Raw genomic sequence first — 13279 nt, 5'->3', positions numbered from 1 at the left:
GTGCTTACAGTTTGTAGTTTATGGTTTCAGGTACTTCCGGTTCGAAAGGGAAGGGCCCGACTTGATCACAATGCATACACCTGTGTTTTCCACAATACGTGATTTTGGGAACGAACTCTGATAATTGTTTTATTTTGAGATGCTTTTAAATGTTTGGATAAAGTTACATTAGTGTTTTGATTATAATAAAAGTGAAATTTTTACCCTTGATTTTTGGGATGTTACACATGATGAGGTTTGGAGGGGTCTTCAAAACCACGGGGTTGAGCCATATATACTTCTTCCAAAAGATCACCGTTTAAGAATGCGTTGTTGATGTCAATTTGGCGTCGACACCAACCTTTTGAGAGAGCAATTGTGAGAACTACACGAATTGCAGTCGGTTTGATAACTGGACTAAAGGTCTCGAAATAGTCAATTCCCTCCTCTTAACTAAATCCTTGAGCCAATAGTTGAGCTTTGTATCTATCAACGGAACCATCAGAATGCCTCTTGATCCTGTAAATCCATCAACCAACCAAATTAACATTAGTAGGACGGGTAATAAGAAACCATATCTTATTTCTCATTAGAGCATCGTATTCTATTTTCATAGCAAGTTGCCCATGGGGTTGTTTGATAGCTTGGGAGAAGGTACGAGGTTCAATGGTTGGAGAAGGGGAGAGAGAGACTAAAAACTATTTGGGTTGAAGAGAGTGAGTGCGAGCACGAGTAAGCATGGAGTGGGTGGATGTAGCAGCGGGTCGAAAATAAGAGGGGGCAGTGAGTTTTGTTTTGGCAGTGGAGCTGATTGTAGGTGTTCGGTAATGAGGGGAGGATGAGGTAGGAGGGTGTGTGGGTGGTAAGGGAAGATCAGGTGAAGGTGGTGTAGAAGGAGATGAAGGAACCTGAGTAGAGGAAGATGCATGGGGTTTGTGAGGGTGTTGAGATGGGAATGGAAGCAACGTGAGATAAGAGATGAGGATAAATAGGTGGGTCAAGTATCGGAGGAGATGATACGGTATTGGGAATGTTTTGTTGGTATGGAAAAGCATCTTCATTAAAGAGAACATGTCGAGCAATATAAATGCAAGAGATTGGTTTATGGTAACAAATATACCCCTTGTGAGAAGAGCTGTAGCCTAGAAAAAGACAAGGAAGTGAACGAAAATCGAGTTTGTGTTGGGTATATGGTCGTAAGAATGGGTAGAAAAGGCAACCGAAAGTTTTAAGAAAAGCATTGTCGGGGTCGCGTTTGTAAAGAAGTTGATATGGAGATTTGTAAGCAAGGGTAGGAGTAATGGTGCGGTTGTGAAGGAAGGTTGTAGTGTGAAAAGCATGTTCCCAAAAATTTTGAGGTAAGGATGATTGTTGTGGCACCTGGTTCCTGGTACGTAAAATTTATCTAAGTATTTTGCATTTTATCCTTGGACTCGGCGAGTTGTAGGCCTGACTCGCCGAGTAGAGCCAGGATATTGAGCACGTTTAAGTTGGCGACTCGGCGAGTCCATATTTTGGACCGGTGAGTCCCCGCTGTCTGATGAAACCCTAATTTCAAGGGTTTGCACCCTATTTAAACCAACCTTATGCGCCCCAAGCCCGACTCCTTCACCCTCAGAGCTCCCTATATCGTCCTAACCTCGTTCCTTGTGAGATTGAAGTGCTTTGGTGTGATTTCTTGAAGATTTTGAGAGAAAAAGGAGGGTGGATCAAGAGGAGAAGAAGGAGGCCAGACATCTGGATGTTATTTCAAAGATTCCTTGAGGTATAACTCAGTTTCCTTCTGTTTTCATGCTAAGAGTCCCTTAGAGCTCCATTAAAGTCCTTCTTGAGCCATTTCCAAGCTTGATTGCGAATTAGGGTTTGTGATAAGTTGATTAACCTTTAGATCTAGGCATGATTGAGCTCCAGGAGCTCGAAATCTACTTCCTTTATGGATCCATATTGCATGAAAGCCCTAGATCTACTCTTTTAGCATTTTGAGCCCTAAAACCTTCATTGGTGTTGATTTACACGTAAAGTTGAAAACTTTACGTGTTAATCAAGCCCTAAGAACCCAGATCTATGTATGGCATGAGCTGGATTCAAGCAAAATCGAGTATATAGTAATTGCATGTGAAAGACTCGGCGAGTCTAGTCGCGAGTCCCCGAGTTTTCCCCCTTTTCGTGTTTGCTGAGTGGAGTCGTGGGTCATGGGGGGGGGGGGGGTGACTCAGTGAGTCGGAAGCCAGACTCACCCACGAAGGAACTCGGCGAGTCAATTCCCTGACTTGGCGAGTCCAAGGCAATCTTCTTGCCTCAAGAACAGACTCGACGAGTGTTCATACAACTCGGCGAGTCTCAGCATAGAGTGTTCTTCGGATGAAGATGAACTCGACGAGTTGTTCATACAACTCGGCGAGTAGGATGAAGGACTACTGGGCATCAGTTTAGAAGGAAAACTCGTCGAGTCGATGCCTAACTCGACGAGTAAAGACGGGATTATGGTCAATCGAACGGATAGGGACTCGACGAGTTGGCGAGCCAACTCGGTGAGTCGGGTCAACTGGAAGTTGACTTTGACTTTGACTCTTGGCTTGGTTAGGGGTAAAAGGTCATTTTACCCTAAGGACGGTTAGCAGTATTTGATTGAGAGTTTTGTGGGAATTTCAGCCGGAGGATTTCCGGAGCAGCAGCGACAGCAGACAGATAGTTCCCATGCAGATCAGCAGCTACTACGAGGTGAGTTACCTTCCAGTAGCGGTGGGTCTACGGCCACAATGTCGGCCTACTAGTAGGAGTTGTATGTTAGATGATTGTCTTTGTGATATTATCTAGGTTTGCTATTACCTGATATGTTATATGCTGGCATGATATGAATATGTGATAGTAGTAGAGTTCGGTTGTCAGGACCGAAGGGTAGGTCAGACACCCAAGATATGCCTGACAGTATGTGATGATATGTTTATATGCTGGCATGATATGTTATAAGTGATAGTGGTAGTAGAAGGGGAATAGTCCCCAAGTTCGGTCGTTAGGACCGAAGGGTAGATCGGACACCCCAGATATGTCTGATAATCTGTTATATTATGATATATGTGATAGTAGCAGTAGGGGGTGAAATAGTCCCTGAGGATCGGTCATTAGGAACGAAGGGTAGTCAGCACCCCAGAATGGCTGGACATGAGTAGTCAGCACCCAAGAATGGCTTGACACAGGTAGGTCGGCACCCCAAAATGGCCATACCGGGTAGGTCGGGCACCCCAAAATTGCCTGGCAGTATGTATGATATGTGATTGTTTGGTATGTGGTACGATGGGGGAACTCACTAAGCTTCGTGCTTACAGTTTACAGTTTTGATTTCAGGTACCTCTTCTTCGAAAGGGAAGGAGCTGGCGTGGTAGCGGCACATCACATCCATGCTTTGTATTCCGCACTATGAGATCTTCCTGGAGATTTGTACTCTGACATTATTATGTTTTATAAAATGGTTTCCAGACACACGACATCTTTTATGAAATGATATGATCGGTGAATGTTTTATTTATAATGTTTTGCAAAGTATATGTTTTAAAAATGAAATTTTTGGCTCGTATTTTGGGGTGTTACAATTGTGCTAGAAGAGTGAGACCTTTTTTTTTTACTATAATACGATTGCCACGTTCAACAACCCCGTTTTGTGCGGGGGTGTGTGGGCAAGAAAGGCAATGGTCAATGCCATGTGTGTGGAGGAAGGTGGAGACATTGTGAAATTCTCCACCCCAATCAGTCCGAAGACATTTGATGTCACAATTAAATTGTGTATGGATCATTTTGCGAAAGTGAAGAAATGTAGGTAAAACTTGTGATTTTTTAGAGAGAAAATAAATCCAAACATATTTTGTGCAATCATCTATAAAAAGCAAAAAGTAACGATGTCCATTCATAGATAAAATGGGGGAAGGACCCCATACATCAGAGTACATTAATGCAAATGGTTTATGTGAAACAACATGTGAACTAGATAGATGGAAACAATGACTCTTTACAAGAGGGCAAGAGTCACACACAACTGGATATTTATTTGAGGTGAGCAGAAGCTTGAACGAAGAAACCAAATGACGCAATAACGGTTCATGTGGATGGGCTAGTCTCTTGTGCCACCCATGGAGGGAGGTGCGTACACCGGTGAGAGCAAGTTTAGGCTGAGTATAGGAGAGATAGGGTAGCCGATAAAGACCATCTTTAACATCCCCATGAAGTAGTGTCTTGCCCTGAAAATTCTTAACAAGACAAGAGTGAGGCCAAAACTCAAGATAGACTTGGTTGTCATTGGTAAGTCTATAAGGACATTAGACAACTTGATATGATTTAGAAAACATGATCCAATATGAGAAATTGACATTTTATTACCATTACCAACTTGAAGTTTATCCGAGCCTTGATAATTTTCTGCAACAGTAAGATGATTTAGATCCGGAGAAGCATGATCGGTGGTGCCTGAGTCGAAATACCAAGACGGATCAACAATAGTGGATGGGGTGTTGTATGCAACATAGTTGATCGATCGTTTGGGAGGAGGGTGTCGAGACAGAAAGTAGTTTGGTTTGTACGATGCCAACAGTCAATTGCTTCATGGCCAGGTTTGGAACATAGTTGGCATTGAAGCTTGCGCCTAGAATCTTGATACCGATTATGTGAGGAAGGAGAAAAAGCAGTCTTCACTGGAGAAGAGCGGGGCAAGCAACGATTGGCAACCAAGATTGTGGAACTGTTGGATTCTGAAACAGTGGTGGAGATGTGAGAGTGTTCTTCTTCAAGACGTGCCTCCTCTTGCAGAAGCAAATTCACGAGGTCATCAACAGTAACATCATCATTCTTTATCATAAAAGTTGTAGTGAACGGGCCGTATGATGAGTCTAAACCTTCGAGAATGTAAGAATTAAGGTCCATCATAAATTGGGTTAAGGTCCTTTGCCAAAGAATCGGAGATGGGCCGCTTTTTCTCGATGTATTCCATCATCGAAAGGGAGCCCTTTGGGAGGGGTTGTAATTGGGTCTGCATAGCCATTCTGCGGGCTCCAGTTTGTGATTTGAATGTTTTCTCAATGACAACCCACGCCATTTGTGACGTGGTAGATCTCGAAACAAGAGCCAAGGAACGCTCTGATAACCTAGACTTCAGCCAAAGCAACACATACCGATCCCGTTTCTTCCATGTAGTGAACTCAGGATTAGGTTCGGTTGAAGTGGGAGTGGTTTCTGTGGCCGGAACAACTTGCGTTTCTGGTGGAGGTTTAGGGTTGATGATATGTGATTCAAGATCAAAAGTTTCTAGGGTTGACACAATATCTGTCTTCCACAAGACGTAATTATCTCTATCGAGTTTCACACGGATAGATGGTATTTGAAAATTGAGAAGAGAATTGGAGTTTGTTAGTGACAGTATTCCTGCCATTTATGTGAAGCAATGAAAGGAAAAAAAAGGGAAAAGGAAGAGCCGATGCTCTGATACCATAAAACGAATTTGTATTCTGCTTGTTCAATCAAGGAGTGTGCAACTCAATTTATACAAAAGATAAGTTACGGAAAATACATGGAATAAGGAAATAAAAAAAAGGCATATTGGTATGCATGTGTGAGACTAAGTCTTAGGTTGAGCACTTTTACTTAGTCCATAATTTTTACGTATTAGTGTATAACATCGTCATAGATTCAACATAAGTTAAGTTCTTTGAAAATAATTTTCCTTACAAGGATAAAGGAAAAATATTTCCTATTTAAAGAAAAAAAAACCTCTAGAAGGATGACCGACCAATCTTAATAAAAGTTTACATTCAAATAAAGAAAAAAGCTATTATAAGGTTTAAGAAGAGAATAGAAGCAAACATGACAAAATAGCCAAAATTTTTGGATCCAAATTACATGACAATCATAATAAATAACGAACTCCAACCAAAATTTTTGGATCCAAATTACATGACAATCATAATAAATAACGAACTCCAAACACATAAGGAATTTATGAATTCATTTAAAGCTTTTTATTAGAATGAGGCAATCAAAAGTGGAATCGACTCCATATTTTTGAAAAACACTTGGAAATTGATATATTTGCCTCCTAGACAAACACCAGTTAGATATTAATGGATATTCTAGAAGAAGTTTGGACCTAATGGTACTATTGAGAAGTATATAAGGCTCACTTAGTAGCTAAAAGGTATAACAAAATAAAAACAAACATTTATGTCAATTCATTAACAAATTTAGTTAACAACCTCTAAATATGGAAATTTATGATTTATGACAACGAATTCAAACAAGAACCATATATGATTACACATTATACGCCAGCTCAAAATCCAAAATGGTGCTTCGCTCCATATTGAATCTGGCAGGGAAAGGGGAAGATCAAAACGAAAAACCCCGTATCACATTACTCTATATATGTATATATATAAAACCTAATACCATCATAACCCAACTTTCCTAACATCTTAAACTTCACCTCTTGCCATTTTCATACTTCTGGATTCTACACCAATGCTCATATTACTACCATTGCATTTGCCCATCATTTTACACGAGATCTTTCCAAACACTTCCTCCCTTTGAGGCCGGTTTGCATACATAATCCAAAGTGCAAGACTAAGCATCACTCCTACAGAAACAAGAGCCAACCCTGCATTCACCATTCGAAGACGATCTTCTAATGGAGGACAATGATCGGAGGTGATGATTCTGAATGTTTCACGTACAAAATTGCAGTCTTGAAGGCTGAGCAATGGTGGTGCATAGTGTTGCAGGGCATAGCTTATGTTCACTGCTCCAACCAGTTCCTGATACATCTCTGGTGTCAATCTTCCTGTGCTCCTGCAATAACCTGATTCTGACACACTGCAAATGTAGTTCTGCCACACCTGTAAATCCATAAGTCAAGTTAGTCAAAATCTGGAAAATGTACAACTATCGATGCACGAGGTACAAGTCACTACACGATCACACTTCCAGGAAAAAGATTTTGCCTATCTATTTAGAACCCCAAATGCAAAAATGGGTGTTTCAAATCTTGATAAATGTACAAAGGTATCCAAGTTGAATAGGGAGCTAAAAAGGTTGAATCTTGAGAAATGTACAAAGCCCAATGCATGAGATACAAGTCCCTATAGAATTACTTCCAGGAATAAAACTTGCGGGATGTACTAGAACTTCAAATACAAAATTGGGTGTTTTTCAAAGGTACAAAGTTACATAATACTAAGGTTCGTAACCATAACCAAATTAAACACTATAACAAAAGAAACACCTCGATATTTTTAGGGATTCAATTCATAACAAAATTCACACAAATTCGGAAGATGAAAGTTGGTCAAAATTGACCTTAAAAGGTCAAATTCACGTACCACAGAAGCGTTTGCCATTGAAACCAATTGGGGGGGACATTCCAGTTCGTGCAGTTGAGAGTCATACGGATAGCAAAGATATGGCATCAAAGGTCCAGATTGGTTATAGTAATTAGAGTTCCCTCCAGGTGGCGCATTTGAATTGGCAAAAGAACCTATGAATCCATTGATGATATTTGTAATATCATTAACCACTAATTTGCTCTTATACAATGTGTCATTAGTAGTTGCTTGATCGACACAAGGAAGGATGTTGCTAAGGGCAGTTTCGGCATGTGGATTATCCACCCATTGACCCATTGCCATACAAGTGTCCGTGATTGCACTGAAAAAAAAACACATTAGCGCATTAGTTTGGTAATGGGCAATTTCGTAATTTTAACTTAACACATCGCCGAAACAAGAAAGTTTGGAACTTTATGTAATTTTAAACTGATATCCGTCTTACTTGTTGATAATCACAAAGGCTCCACATAGAATGAAGGCAACTGCAACAAGTAGCCATCCACTGATAATGAATCTGCATAAAGAGATACGATGAGTTAATTACAATTATACCCTTAAAAAACAAGTCCATAAAACGAAAAAAGAAAGTAACTTTACATGTAGATTGTGTTCTTGTGACCAAGGATAGACAAAACTGCAATAAAACGAGGGAAAACACAATGAAAATCATAAAACACAAGCCAAAAAACAATCATGTTATGAATGGAAGTAAGTAGATTCATGCTTTTAATGCATACTTACAAAGGCCTAAAAGTGAAACAAGAAGCATCACTACAGCAACAGCAATCATTGATAATCGCCTGAAACACACAAAGAATCAGAAACTTTTTCAAAATTTAACATAAATCGGATAATAATCTTGTACTCATAGGAGGAAATGGAATCATACACTGTATCAAAAACGGTTTTAATCGTATGTGAGTTTTGATTCGTTTTCAGCCTCAATGTATTTGCAGCATTGTTTAAGTCAACATTCAAGTGGTCAATATCATCTTTCACATCTGAAGGAAGAAAAACTTGGGCAACATTTACAGTTTTTGCTAATGACAAATACCCCGTGACATTTACAAGTGTTTGAACAGTGTAATCTGATTGGTTTACAACATAATTCAACGTGTCCATGGCTTTCCCATGAAATTGATCTTGTCCCACTGAAAGAAGTATGCAACCAATCCTGTGTAGCAACATGATTGTTACCAAAATTCACAATAAAAATCAATAATAAAGTTGACATAATATAAAAAACTTACGCTGAAGCACATGTGAAAACAAGAAGTAGAATCAAGCAAAGCCTTTGAGAGCTGTGTGATTGTTGGCCTTTAATGTCTATTCTCCATCCACAACAATGGTGTATGATCATGGCCAATCCAAAGGACACGAACCATAATATTGCAAGAATGAAAGCAGCAACGCCTGTAAATCCAACAGACTGTTGATAATTTCACTAAAAGCTTGAAAATTTGGATATTTGAATGTATGAATTGAGACTAAATTTATGAATCTTTAAACTTACAGCCCAGTAATGTTTATTGGTAATGTCCCATCCAGCTTGATAATGTTTGAAATGGTTAAGAATGTCGGGTCTTTTTGTTCTTGATCCTGCTAATACAAGTGTGTTGGATGGATAGTTGGAGGGAGAAGGAGCTTCAGTTGCAGGCGTTGAGCTTAAGATCCCGTTTCTCCAATGGCCGAAGTTATCTTTCCCTATGATTAAAAGATTTAATTTCGCATAGGAATTGCGTATTAACATAATGCAGAAATGTTAAAATTCAACAAAAGCATCATATTCGTTGTTAATGTTGATTTCAGTACAAGAAACGAAATGACTGGAAACTAACGACCTAAAGCTAAAGATAGTTAACGTGATATCTGGAAGCAACGACATTAGTATAAAGAGAAGAGACTGAAAAGGCTGAAACAGGGCAGGTTGATCGATGAGGAAGCATCTTCCAATAATCTCCGGTGTAAAAGGGGGCGTTCTCTTCAACGCCGATAAACTTGTCATTGTCGTTGTCAATTTTGGACCAATTGATATTCGTAAAGGCGATGTTGGCATATCGTTCAGCTAGTTTTTCAATCCCATGGTGGGCATGGGAGAAAGTAACATCTAAGTCATACGGAATTGGTCGCAGTGGTTCGAATCGAGTGGAGGTAAAAGGAGTGATATGGTTATCAGGCGGGTACAGCCACTGTGACACGGTTGCAGATCGTTTTGGGTGGCCATGGATGGCTGTGGAACCGATTCCGGCGATGTCGATGGACTTTAGGGGAACAGACTCTTTAAAGTAGCGGGTGTAGTTTCCCATGACCATGGCTACTACTGGGAACCATGAAAATTGATTGGTTCCATTTTGTATGGTAAAACCCAAAACTTGTTCGAAGTTTGTCAAGTTGGGTTGGTTAGGATTAAAGTTGAGTCGTGTAAAATTACCAAGTCTTGAAGCCCAGAATCTGCGAGCATTGTCGTATTGTGACTGAGTTACATACAGAGAACCACAGGTTTGAGGTCCGACAAAGTAGAGGTTTTCAGCATCTTTAAAATCGATGTTGAAGACGTTTGAATACCATTGAAATGTGGTGTAATTAGAGTCTTGATCGGTTTCAGGAACAGAAGCTCCGAATCTGGCGAGTTGATCGAGCATGAGAGCAGGAAAAGGTATCTGTCTTGCGTAGTTGTGAGATGGGGATCTGGTGGTGTTATCCCAGAATTCATGAAAGCTTGGAAAACAAGGGAGGATATCGCCGATCCAGTCAAAAGGGCCCTTGACGGCGGCGATGGATTGAAAGAAAGGAACGAGAGGACCCGGAATCATACACTCCTCGTATCCGACAAAGTAATCACGAATTGAGTTATGGATGATAGCTCCTCCATATCCATATTTAGCAAAGACTCTGAGAATATGAACGACCCATAAAACAGAGACGTAGAGCTGTGAGACAATTGGTATCCACCCAGGGTTAGAATTTAAGAATTCTTCAGTAGATATCATCATATGATCACAAACACTCAGCATATTGAACATCATCTGGCTGTCAGGGATGAACAAGTTTGGAGAACGACGGTTGATGGTATGCATCGGATAATCTGTAGCTCCGTCGAGCAAAACAGGAATACCGGTGACTGCGACAGATAGAGCAGCCGGAATTAGGCCGAGTGGGCTACGACTGCGACGGGAGTTAGGAGCAGCGCCGCCGGGTGGGTGGTGTGCCATTTAGGGTGGTGCTACTAGTTAGACTGGTTTTAACTTTTAAGGGCCTAACTATATATACACTAACAGAAATTGACCCAATGTGTCTACATTACATTCATCCAATTAGAAACAGACATAATCACCAAACTCCAAACAACAAAACAGCAAAAATGAAAAACCCCAATTCCAAAACTCACCAAAATTTATAATCTTCATAAATCATATTAATGAACTTTAATGATGGAAAACATGAACAGGAAGTAAAGTATGACCAGAAAGTGACCTATCAGTTTACGAAACATTCTCAATTTCGAAGAAAAATTCAACAAGAACCTTGAATCCTTAACCCCATTTTTAGAAAATTCAGAAATTCGATTAAAGATGATTTCTTTGTTGGTGAAACATGTTGAATTCCGCAAACACGAAAAAAAACCCAGAACCGACATATCAATAAGCATTAAAAAGATCATATAAAGGGAGCAAACCTAATATAAACTTGGATTGATCTTCTGATTGTACGGAGAGAGGTGAAACAGAGGTGATGAAGACGATGAAGAACAATAAAGACAAGGGGTTCTTCACCATTCTTCCTTCAGGTGCTGATGATGTTTGAAGTTGAAAATTTCAGTGAAGAAATCAAAGGAACCCCAAATTCTTGATAGTCTTGAAATCCATTTGTATGATTGAATTACGGAAAGAAAACACGAAACATGACGAAAGCTCGTCTTTCACATTAGTCTTCTAAGCCGACGTATACGTATAGAAATTGTGTATATATAGAGAGAGTGAGAGATCGGGATGAGATGAGGGTGTGATCGCACATGGGTGATGGAGGCGAAGAAGCGAAAAGGCGGGTAAGGGAGGCTGTGTGAATGCAGGAGTGTACAGATTACAGAGAAGAAAGGTATATAAGAAGATTTATGGGTTTTATTTGTCTTTTCTAAAATAATATCATCAACTTTTAATGTATAAATGCGTAATAAAAAATAGCGATCTTTATGATCAATAATCAATAGTTCAATACATAAAAATATATATTTTATTAAATAAAATAATAAAATTAAATTCAAAGTATATTATAATAAATCATAAAATTAAACAACTATCCCCGATTTTTAATGACCATTTATAAACAAATATTACTTTTTGAAACAGAAGAAAATGCGTCTAATCCATAGTAAAACTTGGTCAAAAAAGCCGAAAAGAAACCTAAAAAAATATATAGAAAATACGAAAGTGGGATTTTAGTTGTTTCGGTGATGTAAGTTTTGTTTATATTATGAGACCGACTTCTTGTCTTTTAAACATGGTAAAACATAATATAATAATGTGTTTTTATTTCCGGAGTGTATTTTTATTTCCGTGTTAACTTTCTATTATTGTGTATAATATTTTTAAAATACATAATTATATAATCGATTGTAGATTAATGTTCAACACATACACTCATGCAGGGATGTTAACAAGTAAAACCGAGATTGATTCTTATCGAGCCAAATTTGTTTAAAGTTATAGAAGTTAGAACTAGTTAAAGTTTTTAGGAACAGGTAAAAAAAACAAAAAAAAATGTTTATATTTAATGGAATCAGTTTGTTGACAACTTGGTCAACAAAAGCCATCGAAATAGTTTGTTTCTATTTTTTTTTAAAAGCAATGTTAACCCTAAAATTAATAAAATATAAAATAACATTAGTTGTAACATTTCTTCTCTTGCAAGATAACAAATGAACAAATAACAAACATGGAAAACGAAAGCATAGTAAGGATGGATACTTGCTTTAACGAAAAAAGGAGTTAGGCACCTTGTCCTCAATGTTTCTTTGATAAATTACCCAAGTTTAATAATTCTTTTCCAATGAGTACATTAAAAATGAGAAATTTTCATGATCTAAATAAAAAACTTTTACATTAAAGTTCGCAATTTTAAAGACTAAATATACATAGATCATACTACCATGATACAGAAAAACAACATTTAGGTGCAACATTTATATCGGGTTCGTTTTACATGTGGGCCTTCCCGGATCTTAGTGCTTTCCTCTTTTTAATGCTTTAATAGGTCCCACATGACCACCACATGTTGCCTAATTTACCACTAATCACTCTTTTGTTTCGCCGCTAAAAGACCATTTTTCCCATAGTTTATTTGTCTCATAACTATATTATTCAATTGAGTAATCTGTAAAAATGTTCCCTTATTTTATTATTCTTATTATTGTTACTATTATTATTATTGGTTTTTTCTTATAAAATTGCAAAAAGTATGTTTGTGACAGGTTTGTCATTGTCTCTATGATATTTTTCTTCTCCCTTCTCAATAAACTCTAAATATAATACTTTCAACGAAAATCTCAACAATTAAATGTAAACTAATCATAACAAAATCCAAACCCAGACTCAGATTGATGAGAGCGTGAAAGAAACTAACCTTTGGGTTATAGTGATTTGGTAAAATATACGGAAGATATAGTGATAATTTATTGACTAGTAGTCAAATCCTAACATTACTCAGTTCATCTGCACTGACTCTAGCACATAAGACATATTCTTATATTCGCAGAAAGGGATTAGTCGGTGCACAAAAGTTAACACGAAAACCCTCGTTAAGGAAATTTCCTTGAAAAACAAACTAAAGAAACAAACGGAAGCAAATTGTATCAAGCTACGGAGATGAGTCCACAACAAGGTTAGAGATGGCATACATTCCTTGGTCGTCATGGGGTGGTGGGTAGCAACCATATT

General features: G+C 38.4%; 1 protein-coding gene across 2 annotated transcripts; it reads right to left on the bottom strand.

Annotated features, from left to right (window-relative positions):
* Window positions 1–6168: 6168 nt before the first annotated feature.
* LOC111912586 (uncharacterized) lies at window positions 6169–11427 on the bottom strand. 2 transcript variants are annotated; one of them, XM_023908328.3, is made up of 9 exons: window positions 11023–11427; window positions 8860–9050; window positions 8597–8775; window positions 8236–8520; window positions 8088–8146; window positions 7944–7980; window positions 7789–7860; window positions 7341–7665; window positions 6169–6857 (listed from the first exon to the last, which is right to left on the bottom strand). In XM_023908328.3, exons 1-9 carry the CDS (start codon window positions 11120–11122, stop codon window positions 6435–6437), a joined length of 1671 nt encoding a protein of 556 aa, XP_023764096.1. In that variant the 5' UTR covers window positions 11123–11427; the 3' UTR covers window positions 6169–6434. The 2 variants fall into 2 exon arrangements, with proteins under 2 accessions (XP_023764096.1, XP_023764095.1); XM_023908327.3 differs by lacking the exon at window positions 11023–11427 and adding an exon at window positions 9778–10994.
* Between the last annotated feature and the right edge of the window lie 1852 nt (window positions 11428–13279).

This window comes from Lactuca sativa, chromosome 3, assembly GCF_002870075.4.
Source record: "Lactuca sativa cultivar Salinas chromosome 3, Lsat_Salinas_v11, whole genome shotgun sequence".
In the NCBI taxonomy this organism is placed as follows: Eukaryota; Viridiplantae; Streptophyta; class Magnoliopsida; order Asterales; family Asteraceae; genus Lactuca; species Lactuca sativa.
Note: the sequence above shows the minus strand (reverse complement) of the source record. Positions and strands in the feature narration are given on the sequence as shown.